At 49.9% G+C, this 25,801-nt stretch overlaps 2 protein-coding genes across 4 annotated transcripts; one reads left to right on the forward strand and one right to left on the reverse strand.

The window, feature by feature from the left end:
- Positions 1-2,315: 2,315 nt before the first annotated feature.
- Positions 2,316-8,746, forward strand: psmb3 (proteasome 20S subunit beta 3). Its single transcript, XM_006638334.3, has 6 exons — positions 2,316-2,493; positions 3,237-3,421; positions 6,028-6,135; positions 7,367-7,544; positions 8,036-8,130; positions 8,595-8,746. Exons 1-6 carry the CDS (start codon positions 2,491-2,493, stop codon positions 8,641-8,643), a joined length of 618 nt encoding a protein of 205 aa, XP_006638397.2. The 5' UTR covers positions 2,316-2,490; the 3' UTR covers positions 8,644-8,746.
- A 1,137-nt stretch (positions 8,747-9,883) lies between these two features.
- On the reverse strand, positions 9,884-24,418 carry LOC102687177 (phosphatidylinositol 5-phosphate 4-kinase type-2 beta). 3 transcript variants are annotated; one of them, XM_015362291.2, is made up of 11 exons: positions 23,834-24,418; positions 20,738-20,835; positions 20,100-20,196; positions 17,654-17,701; positions 16,317-16,469; positions 15,560-15,706; positions 15,040-15,078; positions 14,840-14,953; positions 14,003-14,264; positions 13,073-13,176; positions 9,884-12,274 (listed from the first exon to the last, which is right to left on the reverse strand). In XM_015362291.2, exons 1-11 carry the CDS (start codon positions 23,861-23,863, stop codon positions 12,194-12,196), a joined length of 1,173 nt encoding a protein of 390 aa, XP_015217777.1. In that variant the 5' UTR covers positions 23,864-24,418; the 3' UTR covers positions 9,884-12,193. The 3 variants fall into 3 exon arrangements, with proteins under 3 accessions (XP_015217777.1, XP_015217776.1, XP_006638398.1); XM_015362290.2 differs by having other exon boundaries at positions 23,720-24,411; XM_006638335.3 differs by lacking the exon at positions 17,654-17,701 and having other exon boundaries at positions 23,720-24,375.
- Positions 24,419-25,801: the final 1,383 nt, after the last annotated feature.

The following is a 25,801-nucleotide window of genomic DNA, read 5'->3' on the forward strand; positions in this document are numbered from 1 at the left end:
GTAATCACATTTCTAAAAGATGCCAAACAAATCCCTTAAATGAAACTGAAATTCACACACTCGGGTATCTCTGGCCGTGCGGGCGATCAACCCACGCACACAGTTCAGACTGCGACGCCCTGCTCAGACGTTATAGCCGGGTCCGAATGTCCCGCGTCACTCGCAAAAACTCAGCAGACTCACTCCATACAGCAAATCGACGGGCCAGTGCAGGGTCTTATCGGTCATCATGTTGTCATTAAGAGTCACTACGAGACAGACCTGCACCAGTGACGTGTTTGTATGAAGGCTGTGATGTCACTGTGAATTACTACTCTCCCCCAGAACGCTCGCTGTCATAAAAACAGTGACTCAAATGGAAAGATATTCCTGACTATTTTTTTAGTAAACAAGTTCTGTTTTTCCCTGTGTTTTAAGTTTACTCAAGAACAAAGCGTCACGGGGTGTTTGTGTTTTCATCACTCTCTCTACAACATAAACGTAAAAATAAACACCTTAGCTGACTCACCCCAGACCGAGCGTCCGACGTCAGAGCGAGTCCAGTTTGATCAATGACTAAGCAACCACTGCACGGACAGAAACGATTCCGCAGCGAATTTACTGACCGACCTTCGCGTACAGACGACTGACACACGAGCCACGCTCATGCACAGAACACACGCCGTTAATTGTAGTTCCCCAATAGAAACAAAGTAATTTCGTAAGTTATTCTCCAGAGAAACGATGGTGCTCAGGCTCTAGAAGTTACTATTTAAAACCATAGATACTGAAATGAACGCAGAAACGTTTTTACTGGGCTCTTTAATCATCCTGAAAAGGCTTCGATCTGAGGAACATTTTTTTTTTTACTTTCCACAAAAGCTTTGAATACCGTTCTTTTTCAATAATTCGCATTGCAAACAAGGTTATGTATTGCTATCTTTTAAATAACTTGGCTCAGTAGCATTTTTTGTAACCACAGTTCAGAACTGGTTTTCCCATCCGAACCCCACCGTACCGACCCGCACTCTCTGTGCCAGAGGCTTGAAATCCCATCAAAACGAGCTGCAATATGAATTCGAACGGTCTTCACAGACTTCGTCTGTATATTCCAACACGTTTTCCACGATGAAGTTTATTTTGTTAATTACGGGCTAAAAGGAGTCTAAAAACGGAGAGACTCTGGGCTCTACTCAGTGTTAAACACAAATTCGTTTCCCAGACGTTTTCTAAAACCATTAGAATATAAAAAAGAAACGCAGTAAAGTGACTCGATATTCGGTTAATTATAGAATAGGTTTACGAGTATGTCGTTGTTTCTTTATTTGTCGGGGGATCTGCGGGTTTACAGCCCTCACAGTGAAGCCATAGGCTGCACCGAAACTCGGTGTCCGGTACTCAGCTGAGCTCATGGCGGGATCCTTCTGCGGACCGGTATCGGAAAACGACGAAGTTTTGAAGTTTGATCGTCTTCCAGCACAGAGACTCACAGGTGGAGACAGAGGGCGAACTTACCTTCTCATAATAAAACACTTCGCCGCTCTGGAAACCAGCCCCACCAAGCCAGCGGTCCGGGACCCGCGAGGAGCGGAGAGAACCGAACCTTCCGGACTCGACCCGGACTGGATCGGCCTGACAGAGGGCGTCTGTGTCGAACCAACACACACAGATGGAGCTACGCTTTATAACAAGTCTGTTTTCTGTTACACAGAACTTGAAAAATCACGATGTTGAATTAAATTGTTGTGACACATGAGTGTTACTCACATTACCAATACAATACCGAAGAGGAAGCTTTTTGTTAATGCAATGTGTATTTAAAAGAAATAAAAAACACGCAATGAAATAAATAAATCAGAAGAGACCGTCTGGACAACAGTGCTCTAACCCAAGACGCAGTTTTCGTTTCTCCTTTTAAGTGTTAATGATTTAAATAATCTATCTTTACTTCATACAAAACCCCAAGCAACTGTCCAGAGAAATAATGCATGGAGAGAATTGTGAGGTTGTTATAAGCAGCTGCTACGTTTTATTTTATTAAAAAAAAACATGTATAAAACATATAATTTATAATACTACCTGCAACATATGTTTTTTTTTCCAGTTGCCAAAACAGGACTGTTGATGTTAGGTTTACACTGACATGAAAACGAAATAGTTTCAATTTTTACCTCACATACCCAAATCCTCCAATATCCCATCATTCCACACACACTGGCTCTGCTCTTCAACCGAACTACACAGAGTCCCGCCTGCGGGGCGGAGTGTTCCTGTTGTCACCAATAGTAAGGCTCAATTCGCCCGAAAAGGCTCGGTTCTGACCAATCACCATTCACGTTAATCAGCAAAAAAAGTCCCTACAGGAAGACGTCTGTTAAGTTAAGGGGGCTGCAACTGTGACTTCGGGGTTTTGTTTTCCTGTTCGTTTATTAACAGGATACCTCCTGTGGAAAACCGTATCGATATTTCTAGATTTTGTGGAACCGAAGGCGATCCCAAACATTAATCAAAATGGTGAGTACCCCGGGGAATGAGGTGCAGCGGTGGTGAAGTGTGAGGCCGGTCTGCTCTGTCGCCGCGGTGACACCGCACATTCAGTGCGCGTGCGGGACCCCGGTACCCCGTCTTTTTTGCAAAACTGTCTGAGCTCTCAGTGTAGATTTCAGACTGTTGAAAATGTAATAGCAGATTAAAAATGTGATACCTCTGCATACGAAGGTTTCTAGATAAGGCGCATCATGGTTGACGCATCAGGTTCTGTAGCTGCGACTCTTGACTTTCAGTTTCGTGTAGAGATGCTCTTCTGCCGCGGGTATTTAACACAGGCCCCTTCTCTCCCCTCCTAAGTGATAACATATCAGTACCCGGAGGGCTACAGTTCATTTGATAATTTGTGAGTTTTTTTAAAATTTGAAGCGACTTCCACGAAATAGTAACGATTAACTAATATCCGAAATGATATAAAAATCCAGAACCTCTTATGATCATCGGAGTGAGTTTCCTCCCTGCCTTAGATCCATAAAAGATGGGGTCTTACCTTTGGTTTCACAGTGTATGCTTGAAAACAAAGGTAACTTAGGCAGATTGATTCATTGTGTCAGTTAAGCATTAAAGAGCTGGCGGTGGAGCTGAAATGTGCAGACTGCGCGCCTCCGGGCTGAGGGCGGCGAGTACGTGGCCCAGGTGAGTGCATGTGGGTCAAGGTGGCCAGGGCTGCTCTCAGTCGCTCTCTCCTGTGGCTTGTGTCTCCGGCGCAGTCGATCATGTCCTATAACGGCGGGGCGGTCATGGCCATGCGGGGGAAGGACTGCGTTGCGATCGCTGCTGACCGGCGCTTCGGGGTCCAGGCCCAGATGGTCACCACAGACTTCCAGAAGATCTTCCCCATGGGAGACCGGCTCTTCATCGGCCTGGCAGGGCTGGCCACAGACGTACAGACAGTGTGAGTAAAGAGCGAGCAGGGCTGTCCACAGACGTACAGACAGTGTGAGTAAAGAGCGAGCAGGGCTGGACACAGACGTACCGAAAGTGTGAGTAAAGGGCGAGCAGGGCTGGACACAGACGTACAGACTGTGAGTAAAGAGCGAGCAGGGCTGGACACAGACGTACAGACAGTGTGAGTACAGGGCGAGCAGGGCTGGACACAGACGTACAGACAGTGTGAGTAAAGAGCGAGCAGGGCTGGCCACATGTGTACGGACAGTGTGAGTAAAGGGCGAGCAGGGCTGGACACAGACATACAGACAGTGTGAGTAAAGAGCGAGCAGAGCTGGCCACAGACGTACAGACAGTGTGAGTAAAGAGCGAGCAGGGCTGGGCACAGACGTACAGATAGTGTGAGTAAAGAGCGAGCAGGGCTGGACACAGACGTACGGACAGTGTGAGTAAAGAGCGAGCAGAGCTGGACACAGACATACAGACAGTGTGAGTAAAGAGCGAGCAGGGCTGGACACAGATTTTCAGACTGTGTGAGTAAAGAGCGAGCAGGACTGGACACAGACATACAGACAGTGTGAGTAAAGAGCGAGCAGAGCTGGACACAGACATACAGACAGTGTGAGTAAAGAGCGAGCAGGGCTGGCCACAAGCGTACGGACAGTGTGAGTACAGGGCGAGCAGGGCTGGACACAGACATACAGACAGTGTGAGTACAGAGCGAGCAGGGCTGGACACAGACGTACAGACAGTGTGAGTAAAGAGCGAGCAGGGCTGGCCATATGCGTACGGACAGTGTGAGTAAAGAGCGAGCAGAGCTGGACACAGACATACTGACAGTGTGAGTAAAGAGCAAGCAGGGCTGGACACAGACATACAGACAGTGTGAGTAAAGAGCGAGCAGGGCTGGACACAGATGTTCAGACAGTGTGAGTAAAGGGCGAGCAGGGCTGGACACAGACGTACGGACAGTGTGAGTAAAGAGCGAGCAGGGCTGGACACAGACATACAGACAGTGTGAGTAAAGAGCGAGCAGGGCTGGACACAGACATACAGACAGTGTGAGTAAAGAGCGAGCAGAGCTGGACACAGACATACAGACAGTGTGAGTAAAGAGCGAGCAGAGCTGGACACAGACATACAGACAGTGTGAGTAAAGAGCGAGCAGGGCTGGCCACAAGCGTACGGACAGTGTGAGTACAGGGCGAGCAGGGCTGGACACAGACATACAGACAGTGTGAGTAAAGAGCGAGCAGGGCTGGACACAGACATACTGACAGTGTGAGTAAAGAGCAAGCAGGGCTGGACACAGACGTACAGACAGTGTGAGTAAAGAGCGAGCAGGGCTGGACACAGATGTTCAGACAGTGTGAGTAAAGAGCGAGCAGGGCTGGACACAGACATACAGATAGTGTGAGTAAAGAGCGAGCAGGGCTGGACACAGATGTTCAGACAGTGTGAGTAAAGAGCGAGCAGGGCTGGACACAGACGTACGGACAGTGTGAGTAAAGAGCGAGCAGGGCTGGACACAGACATACAGACAGTGTGAGTAAAGAGCGAGCAGGGCTGGACACAGACATACAGACAGTGTGAGTAAAGAGCGAGCAGGGCTGGACACAGACATACTGACAGTGTGAGTAAAGAGCGAGCAGGGCTGGACACAGACGTACAGACAGTGTGAGTAAAGAGCGAGCAGGGCTGGACACAGATGTTCAGACAGTGTGAGTAAAGAGCGAGCAGAGCTGGACACAGACGTACGGACAGTGTGAGTAAAGAGCGAGCAGGGCTGGACACAGACATACAGACAGTGTGAGTAAAGAGCGAGCAGGGCTGGACACAGACATACAGACAGTGTGAGTAAAGAGCGAGCAGAGCTGGACACAGACATACAGACAGTGTGAGTAAAGAGCGAGCAGAGCTGGACACAGACATACAGACAGTGTGAGTAAAGAGCGAGCAGGGCTGGACACAGACATACAGACAGTGTGAGTAAAGGGCGAGCAGAGGGCATGTTAGCTGGGACTGGACACGTCTTCATTCCTGAGCCCTGTGTGTTGCTGTATGCTATCAATGCCAAGTGCCTCCTCGATGCCTTATGTGTACGAAGTGTGAGATTTCCAGCTGACATCTGTGTTTTGTGCCCTTTTGTGTTGACGCACAGTGTTACTCAAAACATGTGGAACATATAAATTCCACAGAAGGCACCCCAGCCCAGGATCAAACCCAGGATCTTGAGCTGTGAGGCAGTAGCAGTCTCTATCATGCTACTCTGCCACTCTTCTGCGTCTACATCGTGATAGAAATGAGGAGCCTTTTAAGTAAATGAACTGTTTCTTATTGCCAACTGTTAAATAATTCACACTTCTTTAAGTCCTTTTGTAGAGCACCTGTCCAGACCATACTTGCACACTATGAACCTCTTACTGAATGCCCAGTGGGGGTTTTTAAATTTTCAAATTATTTAATATCCTGTATCTCGTGCTGGGGTTTGTTACCCTGTGAGACGTTGAGACAGCAGCCCTGACTATCTGTGCTGGGAGGGTATTTATACGGGTGGACTTGGGGTCAAGCTGTCCAGGATCTGTCTGTGACCTCTTGCCGTTCTCCCTGCAGGGCCCAGCGTTTGAAATTCAGGCTCAACCTGTACGAGCTGAAGGAGGGAAGACAGATCAAACCCAAGACCTTCATGAGTATGGTGTCCAACCTGCTGTATGAGAGACGGTGAGTTGGGCACTGATGGGCGTTCCAGGTTTCGCACAACTTGGCTGCTGTGAACTCGAGTCTCAGTGTTGACATGTGCTCAAAATAAAGATTAAAGATGAAGATAAAAACATTGAGCTTGAGAGTGAGGTCTTACAGAGCTGTCTTGAAGCGTACATTGATTATACACTCATGTAGTGCGTTCTGAACTGCAGTCTGCTGTAATGTTTTATTTTTGCTTCCACCAAGATTTCCCTTAAGCACTTTCAAAGCTAGGCTTTTTCTGAACAGGCCAGATTGTTTTCTTTATTTGCACCAGGCTATAAGAGCATAGCTGTGGGCAGTGTGATGTGAATTTCAAGAAGATCATAGTGCTAGCTGGGTGCTGCAGATCTGCATCCAGTTTCAGTGTGCCTCTGCATGGTGGGTTTAGGGCAGAGGGTCTGTGTGGGAGGGAGAAGCAGCTCTCCCTCTTCACCCTGTGCGGGGCCACCTGTCTAGAGGCGTGTCCACTGGACTGTGCCACCATATCGTCTCTACAGGTTCATATCCGGTCCAGATTGGCCATAGTTCTGGCTTTCTGGCTTGGAGCTCTGCAGTGTCTGCTTCGCCTGACAGACTGCAGCCAAGGGCACTCAGTAACCCTCAGAGAGGGCAGGGGCAAGCGTGATGTCCAGCTCCCACTCTGCAGAATGATGCAGTTGTTCGTCTTCAGTCTCCTGCATTGCAGCCCCTTTGGCTGCTTGCCTTGCTCCAAGTCTGTAGGACGCGTTGCTTTGTCTTTATGTGGCCTTTGTGGTAAAAAGCATACAGATGTAGACGTGAGTGTTAATGTTCTGTCTTTATCAAGTTTACTGGGTCAATTATCAAATGTCACTGAAATTGTTAAACTATACTAATTTGTCAGCAAGTCTTGTAAATCTGTTGGAAACTTGCTCAGCCCAGCGTCTGTGGTAATGTTCAAGTAATGCTCAAGTGATTTACCCATTTTCAGATGTGGGGTGATGTTTTTTTTAGACTAATTTTTGAATCCAACACCCAGCATTCACTTGCTGTTTACATGGGGTTAGGGCTGGGGCCCTTGTTGATGAGCACAGTTTAATCTGGAGGAATCCCTAAAGCTTTACAGTCACTGCAGTGTTTTACTAAAATCATTATTGTCTCTCTGGCGAGAGCAGCTGGGTGTCCTTTTATTTTAACTTTTCCTGTTTTTCTCCTGGCCTGGTATGTCCTACTCTTCCCCTCTCTCCAGGTTCGGGCCGTATTACATTGAGCCTGTGATCGCTGGCTTGGATCCCAAAACCTTCCAGCCTTTCATCTGCTCCCTGGACCTGATTGGCTGCCCCATGGTGACGGAGGACTTTGTGGTCAGCGGCACCTGCTCGGAGCAGATGTACGGCATGTGCGAGTCCCTCTGGGAGCCGGACATGGTCAGTTCCTAAAGCCTCCCGGAGCCCAATGTCCGAACGCTCCGAACGGACAAGACGCGCTCGCAGAGCTGCAGAGTGGAGGAGCGTGTCTGCTGCTCCGTCAGCTGTGAGGCCTCAGAGTCTCATCCAGCTGTCTCGTCAGCTCCTACAGGATAGCTGTGTAGCCTGTTCTCATGCCTCCATGTGTCTTTTTGTAAAACACCTCCTCCAGTCAGTCCAAAATACACCTGCCACTAGTGGCTACATGTCATTGTTTTATAGCTGTTTCCCCAAATCTACTGCGTTTAAATACATTGTTAAAAAGCTGTGAGTTTGGCTGTTTATGAATTATATACTGACTTCTCCACTGATCCACAAGCTAACTTGTCTTTCACATTCCTTGGAGTCCAGGCAGTTTTTTTGGTTGAATGTGAATTTCCTGTAGTTTGTGGAGTTGGAGATAATATGAGCAGAAAGATGCTCCCTTTTAATCTGAGGTCTCTGACCACCAGGAGCCAGAGGACCTGTTTGAGACCATTTCACAAGCCATGCTGAACGCAGTCGACAGAGATGCCGTGTCTGGGATGGGAGTCGTAGTTCATGTCATGTAAGTACAAAACTGTGGGTTTTTTTTTATCACCACTCAAGTTTATATCCCTAACTAGGATATTCTCCTTTAGTTGTCCTCCAGTAGCCTGGTAATGGGTGATAAAGACTATAAATCAGTTTTGGAAAGTGATTTTGCAAACAGACTGAACAAGCATTGTGCGACACTCTTGATGGCACACAGGCTGTGCTCTCTGTAGAGGTGTGTGTCTGTTAACTTGGGAGAAAACTGTTCAATTAGGAAAAACAGACCAGGGCGATCCTGACGGGGCACAAAGGATATTAATGAAATTCGAATGCTGACAGTTTTGATTCCTGGAGGATGGTTCTCCTGCTGATCTAATTCTGGTAATTAGAGCATGTAGAAATTGTTTAGGGAACTTCAGATGAAACTGGGAAGCTGTGTCTGTGCACCATAGTAAATTAATGCCGCCCATAATGCACATTGTTTACTTCTGTTTCTAGTGAGAAGGACAAGATCACAACCAGGACACTCAAAGCCCGCATGGATTAAACCCACTTTCTCCTCTGGATGACCCCAAGTCCATATGAAATACCTGCTGCATTTTCTAAACCCTTTTGTTTGTATTGTCAGTGATTAAATACTCACTAAACAATTCAGAGTTTTTTTTTGTGAGATGATTCCCCATGTCGTTTTACATTTATTTTCTCTGGTGAGGTTCGGCAGTGGTTTTCATTCGCAGAGAGCTAAGTCATTGCATCCACCTCTGTTGGGCTGTATTGTAAAAATTCGGCACTTGGTGATTTGTAAAACATCATTTTCCAGTGCTCTGCTGACACTAAGACACGTTGTCAGCAACAACCCACTGTGAGTGTACTGTAACTAGAGGCTATTGTAGCATTTAAAATATAGGAATTTGTGCCATTAGAAGGCCATCACATCTTATTGTTTCAGAGCAACACTTTTTTTTTTCTTTTTCACATCTACTTCGTCTCATGCTACGTTTTTACCCTTTCAGTGCAGCTTTTGAAAAACCCAGAACGCATTGGCTACTGAGCCAGACAGGAGCTTACAGGCTTGTGCACAGGCCCAGTGGGTTTTGAGTGGTTGTGCTGCAGGACATCGGCCACATTCTCCCAGTGCACTGCACAGCGAGGGTCCTGTAAGGCAGGGACAGCAGACCATTCCCTGGCATCTCCAGCTAAGAGCCAGAGGGGTTCTAACTCCTGCAGAAACACATTTTCTTACTGCTTCAATTCATGGTTACCAGGCAGCCAAAGCCTATCCCAGCATACAATATGCATGCTGTACGGTCCACACACACACTGACAGCAGGACCAGTTTTCCCAGACGTCACTTCACCTACCTGTACATCATTTGGCTGTGGGAAGAAACCCACCTGAATATAGGTGCAACATACAGACTGTACCACTTATCCAGAATTGAACCCAGGGCCCCAGTTAAACAGTTAAACACTGTGCTGCCCTGCAGAAATGAGAGCTTATTTCTGGTACAGCTGTCCACAAGCCCCTTGGAAGAGCTGTTGTCTTTGGTTTTGCAAGCTCCAGCGAGAGTTGCTCTGCTCTGGGTTTGAGGGCTGCACACACACAGCAGATCCAGAGTTTCAACAGTGCAGCTGCAGCGTGAAACCAGGGGCATCGACTCCTCTCCTGCAGCTTTCATTTTAATGGTGATTAATGATGCTAACAGACCTGTTTCCAAACTCAAGCCCCCCCCCCATTGTCTTCTAAACCCCAAAATGCTAAGAAATACAAAACCACAGAAGGCTTGCCTGGTTCATAGATGTTCTGACTGTTCATTTTATTTTCAACATCCCGTAGTAAAGAAAGGGCTGGGGACAGGGGAGGGAATAAAAACAAAAACACTCATTTACAGACAATAGAAACACTTTAAAACCAGCTTCCAGGAACTGTGTGAGGGGGTGACAAGAGCTTCCTGAAGTCTGTCCGACTGTAAACCTGTAAGATCGTCTAACAAGAGTGGATTACAAACCAGCCAGCATGGTGTGAAAGAACAGCTTGCTGTGGAGCAGAAGGGTAACTTGTCAAGCAAGCAGTTCCAGGTCAGAGGCACTGTGACAGAAGAGCGACATCTCATAGAGAATTAGCACATGAACCTGAAGTTACATCACTTTTACAGTGTTTTTGGTAACAGACTCCTGGAAAATGCCGATTGTGCTTTAAAGCTTCGATCCTAATTGAGACTGTATCGGTCTTTACAAATCAAGCCCCACCCACAAATTCTTCAGCTCCTACCTCCAGCAATGTGCCACATGATACTGGCCGTCCATGCAAAACCCATGCCGTCGTTGAAACATTTTTACTAAGAATTTGCCTTCTCAATGCTGAGCAAAATTTCTGTCCCAAGACTGCACTACGCTTAGCAACACTAGGGTGGCAAAACTGCACGATCTACATTGACTCAACAAGAGGAAATGTGTAGCTTGCCAAACGACTCCCTGAGGCCCAGCAGAGATGCTCATGGGAAAGCAGGGAGGCTAAAAACTCATCCTTCTGACTCACTTTAGGAGCACCTTAAATAGAGCAGTGTGCTTGGAACTCACAACCCTCACAGGTGGTTAAATCCTATTGTACCCATGAATATGAAGAGGGACGAGCAGAGAGCTGGATCACTGCACAGGCTGGAAAGGACAGGACCAGCGCTGTCCTCAGGGTAGAGGAGACTGTGGACCAGCGCTGTCCTCAGGGTAGAGGAGACTGTGGACCAGCGCTGTCCTCAGGGTAGAGGAGACTCAGGGTAGAGGGACAGCCTGTGTCCCTTTATCCCTAGACTCTGGAAGTCTATGGACTCTCTGTTGCCCAGATGCTCTGTGGTTGTCATTTTGTCAAGTGTGTAGTCTGCCTCCCTGTGGAATTCCCACTTCATTTCTGTCTCCCAGTGCATTCCGCAAGGATGCACAGCGCTCCAGGACACGCCTGGGCTCACAGATTTCACTTCACAACCTTTCTATTCTGGTGCTCTTGTAAACCAGAGCAGAAGGAATAATAGAGCTCGGGGCATCAGCTATCTGCTGAGGTAAAATTCTTCCACAAACTTTATTTTGCAAAGTAACACAGCGAGGACCTCCCGCTGGGACAGCCAAGAGCCCTGCGCTCAAAAACAGAAAAGAAACAGAAACTCCCTTTACTATGCAATGCATAAATTTCAAGTAACCATTCTAACATTCGCTGGTAAAACAATACTGTATACAAACACAAAAAATGCTACATATTTTAATGTAAACAATATATAAAACATTGATTCATACTCTGTAATAAAACTCATTCTTTTGTTTAAATTGCTGTTTTTCCCCTCTGGTTAACTTTTATTTTTATTGATAAAAGATGCAGCTGTTCTGAGCTTTTAAAAACATATGGCAACTCAATGTTTTGAGCAACGACAATGAAACAAGTTTAAGGATATTTAGGAACCTAAGATCAGTGCTTAGACCTTCAGCTGGGAGGTGGAATTAGAATGACAGTTACACTGTTTACACATCAGACATGCTTCACTCAGTTAATATTTTATACATTTATTTATATATTTATATATTTTTTACTTTTCTTTTTAAACTAGCTGCAGTTCTCATAGGGTTCCAGTGGCTTTAATTGTTACTGTGGATGAACAAGGGCTTTTTCCTCTTTGTCAAAGGGGCTGTAAGGACACCATGCTCTTGGCGCGAGTGTTAAAACACATTAAAAAGAACATGAAAGAAAGCAATGTGAAAAAAAATACAACAAAACCCCAAAATAACAAGACCGGACTCTTACTGCTGAAGCGACCGTGATCAGACACCCCAAGGCATCGGTGACAAGAGTTCAGGGCTGATGCCTCTCCTGCCCTCCTCACCTGGCCCTGTAGGAGGCGCCATGGCGCCACACTGCTTACGCATGCGCGTGCTGCCTCAGGGTCCCAGGCGCTGCGACGAAATCCTCTCTTTCCTTTATTCCTCGTGGCGGTCTCCTGCCGCTCCGGTCTCCGAATGTCGTGCGTCTTCGGGAGGCGGGACACCAGCAAGGGGGACAGGGGAGGCGGGTGGGGGGCGTGTCTGTGGAGCGGGCGGGTGGGGGGGTCGGTGGTACTACGACAGAATGTTGGACATGAACTCGAAGAATCGTTTGGAGTACTGCTCAGGGTTCACTGTGGAAATCTCAGCTCCGGCCTGTCCGGATCGAACACAAAAACAACACAGATATATAAGTTCAGGTGCGTAGCTGCGTCTGCATGCGTAGGCTGCAAAGGAACAAGTAATAGGTTTATTACATAATAATAATAATAATAATAATAATAATAATAATAATAATAATAATAATAATTGCTTACACTTATATAGTGCTTTTCTGGACACTCCACTCAAAGCACTTTACAGGTAATGGGGTCTCCCCTCCACCACCACCAATGGTCCTCCTGACCCCCAGTACCCCTGGTTCTCTGTCCTGCAGTCCCTCTGTCCCCCTGACCCTCCAGTCCTCCTAACCCCCCAGGGCCCCAGTGCCTCTGACCACCTGTCCTGTAGTCCCTCTGTCCTCCTGACCCTCAAGTCCTCCTGACCCCCCAGTACCCCTGATTCTCGGTCCCGCAGTCCCTCTGTCCCCCTGACCCCACACTGCCCCTGACCCTCTGTCCTGCAGTCCCTCTGTCCTCCTGACCCTCAAGTCCTCCTGACCCCCCACTGCCCCTGACCCTCTGTCCCACAGTTCCTCTGTCCTCCTGACCCCCCAGTGCCCCTGACCCTCTGGGGGCACAAGCGAGCACCAAGGGGAGACTTGTGACTCTGCTCCTTCTGCAGCCAGAGAAGAATAGAGCTGACAAAATCCAGGATGGAGGTTCAGTCAGGAGCAACTCCACCACCAGCCCCCTTCCCAGTCAACAGAAAACCAGGAGTGAACAGCTAGCTGAGGTGTTAACACTCCCAGATAATCGCATGCTAACGAACTGCTGCACAGCCCGGCGCACGTACCCCGTGTTTGACAGTTTTGGCAGCGTGGGCGGCTTTCTTCCTGGCGTCATAGTGCGTGAGGATGTCGATGATGGCCATGAAGTACACCTCTTTCTTCTGGGAGTCTGTGGAGGGAGGGAGGGACAGTGACAGTGAGACCTGGGAACCCCTGGGACAAAAGGCACTACATTCTCCTTCATCCCTGGTAGTACCAGGATGAGATGGGGAGACTGTAAGGAGCTGCCCACCAGAGCTTCACACCGGATCCTGATTCCAGCTGCACAGGTTCTAATTCTACAGGATGGAGGACTGACAATCTGAGTCACCAACCCCACTAATGGTCTTGATACAAGTACAACATCACAGGACTGAGAGAAAGGAGAAGGGCAGCCTGGGGTCCCGGGCACTCTGCTCCAGCGAGCACAGACAGGGCCTCCTCTACGGCCAGAGCTCCTCCCAGCTGCAGGCTGCTATGTGCCCAGGAGGCCTGCAGCTCAGAAGACGCTGGACGTATAAAGCTCATCTTACTTCAGAGGTGAAAAACTATGGACTGGAAACAGTCACTGTTTATCAATGAGGGAAAATGACAGTTGTTAATCAGGAACCCAGCTGTGCTCTGCCAGCTCAGCTGTGTTGGTGCTCAGGAAGTCCTGGTTCTGTCATGACCCCGGTTTGAACCTGAAACATCTGGACCATAGGGCTCAACTGGGGCTGAAAACAAGGGCTTTCACAGAGCTGCTGGAGAACAAGTGTGCAAATCTGCCTCTTCTGCTTTGTTGTGACTGTTAGTACTGGAGGGTGGACTGAATGATGGGAGTCTGATTCACATCTTCGCTCCTGCTAATTATGTAGTCTTGCGTGCACGTACACATCACAATGAATTTAAGAACTATATGAACACGGCTCAATTAATCAAATACCAAACCAGGGATTTGCGGAGGATGGTCTTACTCTCATGGCTCTTAATGGCGTAAACATCCACTGATGGGTCAAACTCTCCCGGCCCGAAGAAACCTGGGAAGTTGAGTGGGTTTCCAGGACTGTCAGGCGGAGTCCCGAAGGAGCCGGTGCCCAGTGCACCCCCCATCCCATCGTTCTCGTACTCCTCCTCCTCCCCTCGTTCCTCCACCTCCATCTCCTCCTGCTCCGCACGCTCTACGTCGTGGATTCCCACCAGGAGACTGTAGTCCATGATCTTCAGGGTGGCTAGGAACTGGGGAAGAGAAGAGAGGAAGAATCCAGTTTTATAGTAAACAACTTCTTTTATAGAAAAGAACCTTCAGATTACCTCAAATAACTCAAGACATAAGGGCTAAAAACTGTGAATTAACGCATTTTAAAACCTAGTCTTATTCCGAGACACAGAGCTACACAAAACGTCAAAACCACCGACTGCTCTTTGTTAATCTCTAATCAAGCACAGCAACCCCAGGCCCTACCCTGACCAAGCCCCACCCACAAGCACACCAAGCCCCCCCCCTGTCCACCCTAGTCCCACCCACAAGCACACCAAGCCCCCCCCTGTCCACCCTAGTCCCACCCACAAGCACACCAAGCCCACACCTGTCCACCCTAGCCCCACCCCCACCCCTGCCTTGGCCTAGCCCCACCCACAAACACACCAAACCCCGCCCCTGTCCAGCCTAGCCCCACCCCACCCCTGCCTTGACCTAGCCCCACCCACAGGCACACCAAGCCCCACACCCCCTTTGTTAATCCTAATCCACACCCAACATGACCTAGCCCCGGCCCCAAGTACCATTTAGCCCCGCCCTCCGTTTGACCCACCTCCACATCTCGTTTCAGCTTCTCCAGGAAGATCTTCTTGTTGTCGTCCCCAATGTGCAGCTTCTGTCCCTCGTTCAGGAAGTCGTTATCTTTGAAGGTGGGCAGGTCCTTGGCCTGTTTGTGAGGAGAGGGACGGGCGGATGAGACAGACGTGCACCAAGAAAGAAATTCAGACACATTGGGGATGGCGCACAACTCACCTTCTCCTTATCGCTGGCTTCCCTCGACACCGTTGAGCCCTGCAGGATTAAAAGCAAAAAACATTTTCATTGCACTGGAATTCGACATTCTTTGAACTGGACTATCCATAAATAGCCCTTAGGAATTTGTAGTTTATCTGCCCCATTCTGCACTTGTTACCATGTTAATACAATACATTCACCACATTTCTCGGTATTTCTGTACCACACTTGAGCAAAGAGGCACCTACTCAGTCTCCCCATGGGGGCACAGGGGCTCTAAACACAACCACAAATTCCAAGCCGGGAGTGTGTCTAAAACAGGCTATTCTAAAATAAAAACAAGCCACCCGTGACACACACTAGTGACAAGGTTGGTTCAGCAAGGACTTGAGCTTCGGTATTATATGACCTCGCAGTTTTGGAATAAGAAATAATTTTAAAGAATGACTCTCTTAATTACTGAATAGTTAATGAGGTAATGGCTCTCCTCCTGACTTCTGGCCAGTCACAGTCCTGTGTTGTCCTGCCTGATCGTTACCTTCAGGTCATACTTGCGGTGAACGCTGAGCCTGTGGCTGAACACGTTCCTCGTCACCACCATGTAGGTCTCCACCCCGTCCACGGTCAGCCGGTACATCCCCAGGAACTGAGGCAGCAGCGTGTTGCCGTGGCACTCGACGATGAACTGAGGTGAGGGGTCAGGGGTCACGGGGGAGGACAGGAAGAGCAGGTGGAGAGGGAGAGGTACCGGAGACAGAAGCACAGAGAAACGAAACACTGCCGTTATTTCTTTACAGTCAGTGAGGCCACAATCATGAGAGCAGCCACTCGTACTTCTGCCGAGACATACAGAAGAGCGAGAAGCTGCAGCAGACTACCCCTGAGACCGGCTCCGCCCCACTACAGCGCCACCTGCAGGCTTCAGACCAAGCATCCCACCCAAACCTCAGCTCAGAAACCCCCCGCAGCCACCTGGCTGGCTCACACAGCTGCTGTTTCAGCGGCAGACAAGAACAGTACTGCTACCATCTTCATTTGGAACCAACACTAAACTTAGAATCCTCTGAGGGTCTCAAGTGACCCTGTGCTTTCTCTCCGTGGCGCCATCACTGGGAGCTGACTGCCTGCACGTTCTCATGCCCTGGCCCCCGGAAAGCAGTTCTCAGCAGGACCTGGGAGAGCCTGCACTGAGGCAGCACACACAAAGAGCTCTGAACCTAAAACAAAGAGGTATTTCTTCACAAACTGAGCCATCTCTCAGGAAGCAGTGCTGTGACCCTCCTGGCGTGCTGTACCTGATGGTACTTCTTAAGGATGTTGTGCATCTCGGCGATGTCTTCGCTGGACACGGTCTTGATGATGAAGCGGCGGTCGTAGGTGGTGAGGAAGCGGGTGCCGAAGCGCCCCTGGGAATCGCTGTTTATCGGGGCGCTCCTCGTGAGGGAGTTCTGTCCAAGAGAGGAAAACACAGGGGGGTGAGCAGACAGAGAGTAGCGCATCTTCGCCATTCCCAAACCTGCAGGACAGCAGCGCTGCAAGAGGGACCCCCACGAGATTCCCTGTCCTGTCTGAAGTGCAGCACAGGCGTCCTGCTGTCTTTCAAGGGAAAGATATCAACTTTCCTGCTCGGGCCACAGGTTGGAAAGCAAAGATAAGGAAAACAGATTTTCAAAGAAAAAAGTGAAATAAAGATTTCTACAAGGAACACTTCTGATGAGAACACACAGCCTGTACAGCGCCGGCTGCTATTCCAGGGGAGAGTGTGCAGCAGGACACTGCTGACGCACAAACGCCTTCACATCCAGAACACCATCGGCGCTCCCTGCTGCATCTGTCACCACAGCGCCGTTGCCAGGGAAACAACCGCGCTGGTGCTGTTCGCCCTCAACAGCTGGATTCTCACAGCTCAGCAAGGACTGGTACAGCAAAACCACAACGCAGTGCGCCACGCTCACGTGCAACAGGAAAAAGACCACTGCCAGGCAAGCCATCCTGGCTGGATGCAGACTTCTGTTTTCGATTTACGTTGAAAGCTGCTTCAAGTGATTTAATTGTTGACGCAGTCAAGGAAGACGAAGAAGGGCAAAGTTCTTGTTTGCTTTCTAGTTAAAAAGCACGAGCATGAAAACTCTGATTTCACTGGCAAATCGCTCTGCAGGGTGGACCTGAGCAGCTGGGGGTGGGGGGTGCTCTCTCACTGGGTGGACACACAGAGCCAGGTGGACTCACTGCCTGACTGCTGGTCCTCACTGAGCACCAGGCTTCTGCATGCAACAGAATCCAACAGTCCCGAGTTATACAGAAACACAAGCCAGACCTCCCAGCAGGGTCCTGCAAGGCCCTGAATCAGCCTGCAACCACGCGCGGGCTGTTAAACATCAAAGCACAAACTGTTTTTTTTCAGTTAAGATGCTGTGTTAATCAAGACACAACAGCAGATTCACCATGGGCACCCCCCTCATAAATACTTCGCAATGCAGACGAGCAGGAGACAGGCTTCTCCGTACAGTAAAGATGGCACAACAGCCTCGAGAGTGCCATTGGGCACAAAGCGCAGGTGCAGAGGAGACATCAGCAGAGCCACACATACACTCCCGGACGGCCCGTGGCCCTTCGCCAAACCTGGACTGACCTGGCCGCACAAGCTGAGCTGCAGGGACCACAGCTTGGACAGGGCCTGCTGTGAAACCGCAAAACAAGTGGAAATGCCTTCAATAAGCAGAGGTTGGAAAATGGGACAAAACAAAAAGACGAACAAAACAAGAGACGCTCGAAAAAGGAAGATCATTGTCGCCGCTGCAGTCTGGTTGGCCTGCAGCATGCAGCCGTAGAGACCCGCGTGGCAGACAGACTGGCGTTCAGCACCACACAGCACAGTACAGCACCGTACCACACACCATACAGTACAGTACCCTACCACACAGATCTGCACAGAATAAAACTGCACCGGACTGTACTGCAAAGTATAGCACAGTACAGTACAGCACAGAACCGCTTCTTTAACTGAGAGGCGAGCACTTTCGGAGACTCCAGTCTCCACAGACGCAGAAGATGAGAATGACACTGGTGCCCTTTGCCGAGCAGAGCTCAGCTGGTAGAGATCAGACACCTGCAGAGCTCTCGGCCAGCAGCACTGATTCTCTGGTATAAATCCGAAGAAACTGCAGCCCCGTTGTTTACAATCCACTCTGCCTGTCCGAGTGGCACCCTGTGTCTGATTCTGAAGCTGTATTTGTAATTGTGTGGCCGGACAGGAGGCACCATAAGGAAAGGAAATCCCTCATGGGCGCTTTGCACAGCCTTGCTGCCTGCCTGACCACCAGCACAGAGCTACCAGCGCGTCCGGAGTGAAGGCAGAGCCCAGGCTCACCAAGAGTCTACACCCCTCACCCCTCATGCACAGCACAACAGCACCGCACTGCACAGAGCAGCACAGCACAGCACAACAGCACCGCACTGCACAGAGCAGCACAGCACAGCATAGGAACAACAGTACCGCACTGCACAGAACAGCACAGCACAATAGTACTGCACCGCACTGCACAGAACAGCACAGCAGTACCACATTGCACTGCGCAGAACAGCACCGCAGTACAGCACTGCACAGCACCACAGCACCACTTTGCACAGCACTGCACCGCACTACTGTGTAAGAACACTTCCTGTGCTTCTCCATGATCCCACAGGTAGACTAGACTGCTGCCACTATCTGCTTAATTTTCTAACAACAAAGGACCTCAAGGGATCATTTCAAGATCCACACGTGCCACAGATACAAACAACTACTGCGGTAAATCCTGCAGAACAGCAGCGTGCCCGCTCAGTCAGAAAATTAAAGCTTTGTCAACAGAATATAACCATCTCACGGTTCCACCCATGGCACAGGTGCGCAGGTCTTCTGAAATAAGAGCTTTTCGGCAACTGGGCCTTTGGACTTTAACTGCTGTGCTACGTACTTTTGAAAAAGTAATGTAGGATAACAATAAAATTAATACATTATTGTTTTATATATAGCATGTCGTGTTACACATTCAGTGTTAGAACTAGAGACAGCAGACAGCTCACAGGGGGACTGCATGAGGTGAGTGGGAAGCTTTTCAAGTTCGACAGGTGTGAAAAGAGAATGTCTGAGAGTAGCAGAACCGCAGCTCTTGCCTGTAAAAGGCATCTATGAGCTTCGAGGCAAACAGGAATGACATTAGAGCCACAAACTCAGTAACAGTACACAAAGGCCGCAGACAGGCCCATGTTAATGCTTCCTGTTCACCTGGGAGATCAGCACAGAACTCTGAGACCTACATCCTGTTGTCACAACCCCAGCAGGAAAACCAGAGCCCCCCTTCGATCCCAGGGCTCCTCTTCACAAACAGAACCGTCAGCAGAAAACAGGCGCAGTAGCACCTCCTTATAGAAATAAATCCTATAGAAAAGGGCAGCAGCTGCCTGTCACAGTTGCCCTAAAAAGCCTGAAAACTTCCCAGCTTGCTATGAGCTCAGCCAATCACACGCAAGAGAGTATTTCCTATTCTGCACCACATGGAAAAGCAGAAATGATTCAAACTCTTCCTGCATGGGGGGGGGGGGGGGCTGCTGAAGTGGTTTCGGCAGTTTCACAGGAACCAAGATCACCTCCACCCCCAACACAGTAACAATGCTGACTGTTCCTCCAGAAAGTAAGGCTAGTAATCTGCTAAAAGCAACTCATGGACCGGGGTGGGGGACCAACAGGATCTGAGTTTGTAAATCTCCTTGCAAGAAGAAGCACAAGAGGTCCAGTCACAAGGACGCAAGGTGAGTCAGTGGCACAGCCTGGGGACTTGAACCAGGATCCTCCTAGCAAGAGCACCGAGTGAGCTTTTTTTAGAGCTCGTCTCTGTGAGTAATAGAGAACCACTAGACTGTTTAGCCTTATGTTAATAGGTGCAAATGTACCAAGAAACAGAGATGACGTGGGTATGAAAGACACTTGTGAGCAGAGGAGCTGACAGCAACGACTAGGTCAAAGTCTACAAGTATCCAGAGCCCTGGCTTCAGCCACAACGCCGGACAGACACACACAGGTGGTGCCGTAGTCGTACCTGGTAGTCCTGGTCATCAATCCCGAACCTCTCTCTCAGGTTGCGAAACACCATGGGACAGTACTCCTTAAACTTGAACCGGCTGGGCAGGTTCTCTCTGAGGGGCAGAAAACACAGTTGGCTTCAGCTCACGTTTAAACTCTATGGGATCTTTCTGAGTCCACTGTACTCTACAGAGAGGCCGCAGGAGAAACCTTGTTCTTCTGCCACGCCCACCCATGCTCACCTGCCACAACCACCATGCTCCGCCACGCCCACCCCTGCACCACTGCCACACCCTCCCACAATGAAGGAAAGGGAATCCCAGTTTCACAGCTCTGTGCTGCACCTGCACTTGCCACAGGACAGGGAAGGACCCATGGCTGAAACAGCACCATGCTGCGGGGGCATTGCAGTCAGACACTCACTCTCCTCCAGCCCAGAGAGGCTGTGCACTGCCTGCCTGCCCTGAAGGCTAAATGATGAGCTTCAATACACTTTATCGCACAAAGAAAAACTACATCAAGAAGAATTATCCTGCACATCAGGTGCTTAATTCACTGCAGGTCAAGGTACCCCGTTTCTGAAATGAACTCGAGCCACACACTAATGCATTTCTGCAAAAAGGAGTCTGAGGTCACTAATTAAACAGCACTCACTTGTTGAATAGGTGGTTGTCCACTTTGATCTTGCTGTAGGCTTTAAAATCATCAGGCATCAGCATGACTGGGACAGGCACGTTGCTCAACTCATTGATCTGGAAGGAAAGGACTACAAATCAGCACAGATGAAACTCTTTATACAGAACGTACAGCTTTTTTACATGATTATGATTTTTTCCGCCCCACTGGATTTCTCCACAGTTAAACAATTTAAACATGCACACGGCAGAGAGACATACAAACTGCACATTTGTGCATATCCTTGACTTTGCTCTGCTGCATCCTGCAGTAACAACACCAGAATCCGAGTTGCTAACTTCCATTCCTGGTGAACTTAACCCCCACAACAGAACTTCCTGCTGGTGGCAGAAAGGGAGAAGCAACCTCTAGCAGCACTGATTTGACCCAGGACACCTGAGACCAGGAGCCCCTGCTGTCTGATAAAGTTCTGGAAATCACCCCTACATTCTTGTTTAAGTGAGTGCAGGTCAATGGCAGAAGACAAGCATCACAAATCCTGCAAGTTAACCCTTGTCAGTTCTAAAGAACTCCCTCACAGCCAGGACCGAGACACACATACAAACAGCCCATTTTGAAATGAGAGCAGGAATGAAGTCTTTACACAAAAAGTGCTGGATGTTTGAACAAGCCGCCCGGCCACATCACTGAGGTAGACTCTGTTGGGACCTCATAAAGCACATAAACATAAAGCATAAAGATAAAAAAAGCGAATATTTTTCTTCCCTCCGCCCTGCTCTGTTCTCTGCCCCTGGGACAGGCCCAGTGCAGGACCTCAGGGTGTGCAGCTCTAATCCCATGAGGCCGGGGATCTGAAACTGAACAGGTGAAGACCAACGACAACTGCAAACCTAAACTCTGCCAATAATAATAATAATAATAATAATAATAATAATAATAATAATAATAATAATAATAATAATAATAATAATAATAATGTTGCTTTATTCTTGCATTTGCACTTCTTGCATTAGGAATTTGTCTTTTCGCATACCCCAGCTTGCTCTCCATGAGACACACAGACAGGGAGAGAAGCCGGGGGTCAGAGCGCAGCCATTGTCATTGTACAGCCATTGTACAGCGCCCCTGGAGCAGTTGGGGTTAAGGGCCTTGCTCAGCGGCCCAACAGAGTAGGATTCCTCTGCCGGCTGCGGGATTTGAACCGGCAACCTTCCAGCCACAGGCGCAGATCCTGACCCACAGAGCCACCGCTCCGCCCTCATACCAGTGATCGGGACTCAAAGTCACACAGAACTCCTCATGTGGCCTTCCTTGCAGATTCGCTGTCTGTCGTCCGGCGGATCTCCGGGGACGCAGCAGAGGGGCGACACCAGGCCGCCTCTGTGCGGCCACTCTGCCCTCTCTTTGCGGGCAGCGGGCTACGCAACTTCCTTCCCCTTCCTTTTTTTGGGGACACACCTATGCTGGGATACTAAAAATCCGCCAACAGAGCAAGACATGGACAGAGAAACAGCAGGGGAGATGGAGGGAGGGGCACGAGAGCAGAAGCTGAGAGATCTCTGGGTTCTGCTGTGTCCAGACCAGTGGCAAGGAGCAGTCAAGGCAGCAGCTCTCAGTGAGCGACTCCGCACGGAGTTCTGTCTGCACAGGAGCTCTACACAGCAGCAAAGCAGCAGGGGGCGCTGACCTCTGACCCCACAGCTCTGTCACTGCAAGCTAGTCTGCAGCAGAAATCACTGATGCCTAACACCCAAGAAGTGGCTTTGGAGGTCAGCAGGAGGTGCAGCTGACAGAATTCACCCTGGACAGCACTGGACCTTGAACCTGCAACAGCCCTGTAATAAACCCTGCTCCTCCCGTCTCACTGCTGCAGCTCGGAGCTGGCATGACGGACGGCAGGGCAGCAGCAGTGAGAGCCTCCTCAGTACAGCAACGGAATCACGCAGCTGGACGCCAGCGAACACGCCCGCGCAGTTTCCAACCTCTTCCACCCAATTCAGGGTCGCTGGGGAGCGGGAGCCTATCCCAGCAGGCAACAGGCGAAAGGCAGGGTGGACCGAACGCCCGACCACCACAGGGCACACTCACACCAGTCTTCTCAACAACCAATGAAGCTACCAGTATAAGGTGGCCTAGGTTGCCTGGAATAATGACTGGCCAGCGCTGCTGTCACATACAGGCTGCAGGAAGGCAGCTGAGGGCAGGGATGCAAAACCTGCTTCTCCATTCGCTTCCATGCAAATCCCTGACCGTTACACAGCCAGGTGCCGCTCGGAAATACAGCTCCGCTGGGCTGCGGACTGTGGTCCTTCACCTCCCCTGGAATCCTCTGGCAATGGAGGCCGAAAGCAGGAGAATAATCCCTCCCACCGGCGCGGGTTCAAGTAAGGCAGGCCAGCACGGACAGCACCTCCGCAGACCAAGGAACAGACAGAGCTGCCTGCCTGTCCCTCTGATGCCCACCTTCACCCCCGTTGACAGGGGGCTCTGTACCACCCCCGAACCCCTGATGCCCTTGGGGTTCATCAATCAACCCCCTTTCACTGGTGAAGTTTTAGAACAACAGTCTGCAGCCACACAACTTCGGAAAAGTTTCACCATCCTTAAAATGACAAACCGAAAACAAAGCAACCAGGTACGGCTGGACAGACCCAATCCCCAGTCCAGCCAGAGCCCCTGCGCACTGCTGTCAGCCCCCTGTCCTGAACGAGCTGGTGTTTCCTACTGCAGACGCAACACAAAACGATGCAGAAAAGCGCTTTCCTCCGAACTGCAGACACATGCAGCCCGACCCGAGTGACCCACCCACCCCGGCTGGCCGGCTGCGGGTTCACACCGCCCCCTCCCCCGGGGGAGAGGCGTGTTCATCACCACAGCCCGGCACCACACTGACTCCGCCGAGGGGACACGGACAGACACCCCAGCCGCCCCGCCCCACTCCCGGCGGGGCGCACAACGAGCCCCCTCCTGCCCCGGGCTGCAGAATGAGAGATGATTTACCGTGTGATTGACCCCCCACATTAAAACGCTGAGGATGGGCTCGCTGGCACGGAATAATTTCACTTTCTGGCCTATGAAATGTTTCTTTTTTGTTTTGGTTTTGCTGGCGCTCACCGGCGCAGCGCTGGTGCAATTCGAAGACATGTTTCAAACGCGTTATTATCGCTTCTCTTGGTTATTACTGATGCGATTTGCAGAAGGGGGAGAGCAGGAATCCGAAAAGGAAACTCCTTTTTTTGTACAGCGAACACCAGGCTCCTCCGCCGCCGCCGCCGCCGCCGTAGATCTTCAGTGCGAAAGAGAAAAGGCGACGAAATTTTAGTAATTCAGCGGGCTTGCATGTTGCGCCGTGAGCCGCTCCTCCGGTCCCGGGGCTCGGTGCTCGGTCTCTCGCTCCCTCCGGCCTCCGTCTGTAACGGGGCGACTCGTCCCGGAACACCCACGGCTCCCCGCTGCTTCGATATCGGCTCACGGACAGGGAAACGAGCGAGCGTGGAAGAAAAGATGTTTATTCCTGATATTTAAATTCCATATTGACGCGTCCCTTCTCGCCGGCTGTTGTTACCAGACTCGGGGTCTCCAAGATGGCGGCGGGCGGAGACGGAGCTCGAGCGCCCCCTCAAGCGGCGGAGGTGGAGGGGAGTGCAGCGCCCTCTAGTGGCCGAGCGCGGGCACCGTGAGCGCAGGGATTCCCCCAGACGGGCCCTTCCTCGCTGCCCAGCGCCAGAGTCGCTGCGACAGTGATGGGCGAGCCTGAGTTTAGCTGGACTGTGCTCTGAACCCGCTCTGCTCGGACGGCCCGAGAGTCCCGCTGTAACTAGGCCGCCTCGCCTGCTCACGGCTCTGATCGCCCGAGACTCAGCGCGACGGTGCGCCTGGGACTCGGGCAGCGGGCGGGGTGGGGTGCAAGCGAGCAGGTTTTACATCAAGCGTGAGAAAAACGTGACTTATAAAGAAAAAAAACACAGGAGCGAGAAATAAAGAGCTCAAAGCTGCTGAAGCTGCACCTCAGACCGAATGACACTGATACACAAGAGAGCTTCTTCCTGACCATCAAACAGTTAGAGATTAACCCCCTCATCTCTGAACTTCAGAAATAAGGAGAGTTCCAAGCAGCAGCAGCAGAGCTGGGCACTAACCTCTGCAATGCAAGGGTTCGAATTCATCACAGCATACGGCCGCAAGGCTCCCAGGCTGTCGCAGAAAGTAAGAATTTCCATTCAACTGATAGATCTGATCACAATTACTGAAAATAAGTTCCATGATGAGCCAGGCATGTTTGTGTTTTTTCTACCCAAGATTAAGTTCTGAAGTGTTAAAGCCAGAAAACAGGAGACACTTCTTTACACAGAAAATTTCTGGAGCTATGTCCTGAACCCTTGTTATTGAAGCTGATGTCTTGGGGAACTTCTCTGTAACAGCAGGACAGCTGTAGAGGACATCTGGATCAATACCTTTCTATCAGTCACACAGACAGGCTGACTGGCACCTTCTCCTTTGTAACCTATCTATATTCTAAAATGAGGCAGGTTTGTTGCCCATATAATTGCCATCCTCATTCCACAAAACAGACAAACCTGCTTTTGCCCCAATACACTTTGCAGACAGTAGCAGGACACATCAATTAAATTGATTCCCCCCTCCAAGTATAAAGTATTTTTAATTGAATTAAGACATATAAACACCACCACCTCTCAGGAGCAATCACAGTTCATGGTCTTTGTACAGCTCCTCTATACAGCACTGAACAGGACAATTTAAACCAAGGCTGCCCATCACAGCTTAGGGGTGAAGTGTGAGGACCACTATCTGAAAACTAGCTCTTCAGGGTGACCTTTGTATGCGGGCGTATGTGGACATGTGACTGGGGCACTCCAGCACCAGGGGTGGACAGCCCCCCATCTTAGAATGCTGTCTTAAGACTTGAAGACACGTTTTGACTCTGGCCACAGTGTGGAATCACTGACTCGCTTTCTCTGCCCTGATCGCTCTGTCCACCCAGCTGTCTGAAAAGGCAGCTGCATTGCTGGGGTGCTGACCTGAGGAGGAGTTTAGACCCGTCTTGTGCTGTCAGTCTGCTCA

The sequence above is a fragment of the Lepisosteus oculatus genome, chromosome 28 (genome assembly GCF_040954835.1).
Source record: "Lepisosteus oculatus isolate fLepOcu1 chromosome 28, fLepOcu1.hap2, whole genome shotgun sequence".
Lineage (NCBI taxonomy): Eukaryota > Metazoa > Chordata > Actinopteri > Semionotiformes > Lepisosteidae > Lepisosteus > Lepisosteus oculatus.

Coding starts and splice junctions, on each gene's coding strand:
- LOC102687177 (XM_015362290.2), bottom strand. CDS start 23,863: ATGTCTTCGAATTGCACCAGCGCTGCGCCGGTGAGCGCCAGCAAAACC. Junction 14,265..14,839: donor AGCTGAAACGAGATGTGGAG/GTGGGTCAAACG, acceptor TCTCTTCCCCAG/TTCCTAGCCACCCTGAAGAT. Junction 12,275..13,072: donor CCAAAACTGTCAAACACGGG/GTACGTGCGCCG, acceptor CGATCCGGACAG/GCCGGAGCTGAGATTTCCAC.
- psmb3 (XM_006638334.3), top strand. Junction 3,422..6,027: donor GCCACAGACGTACAGACAGT/GTGAGTAAAGAG, acceptor TTCTCCCTGCAG/GGCCCAGCGTTTGAAATTCA. Junction 6,136..7,366: donor AACCTGCTGTATGAGAGACG/GTGAGTTGGGCA, acceptor CCCTCTCTCCAG/GTTCGGGCCGTATTACATTG.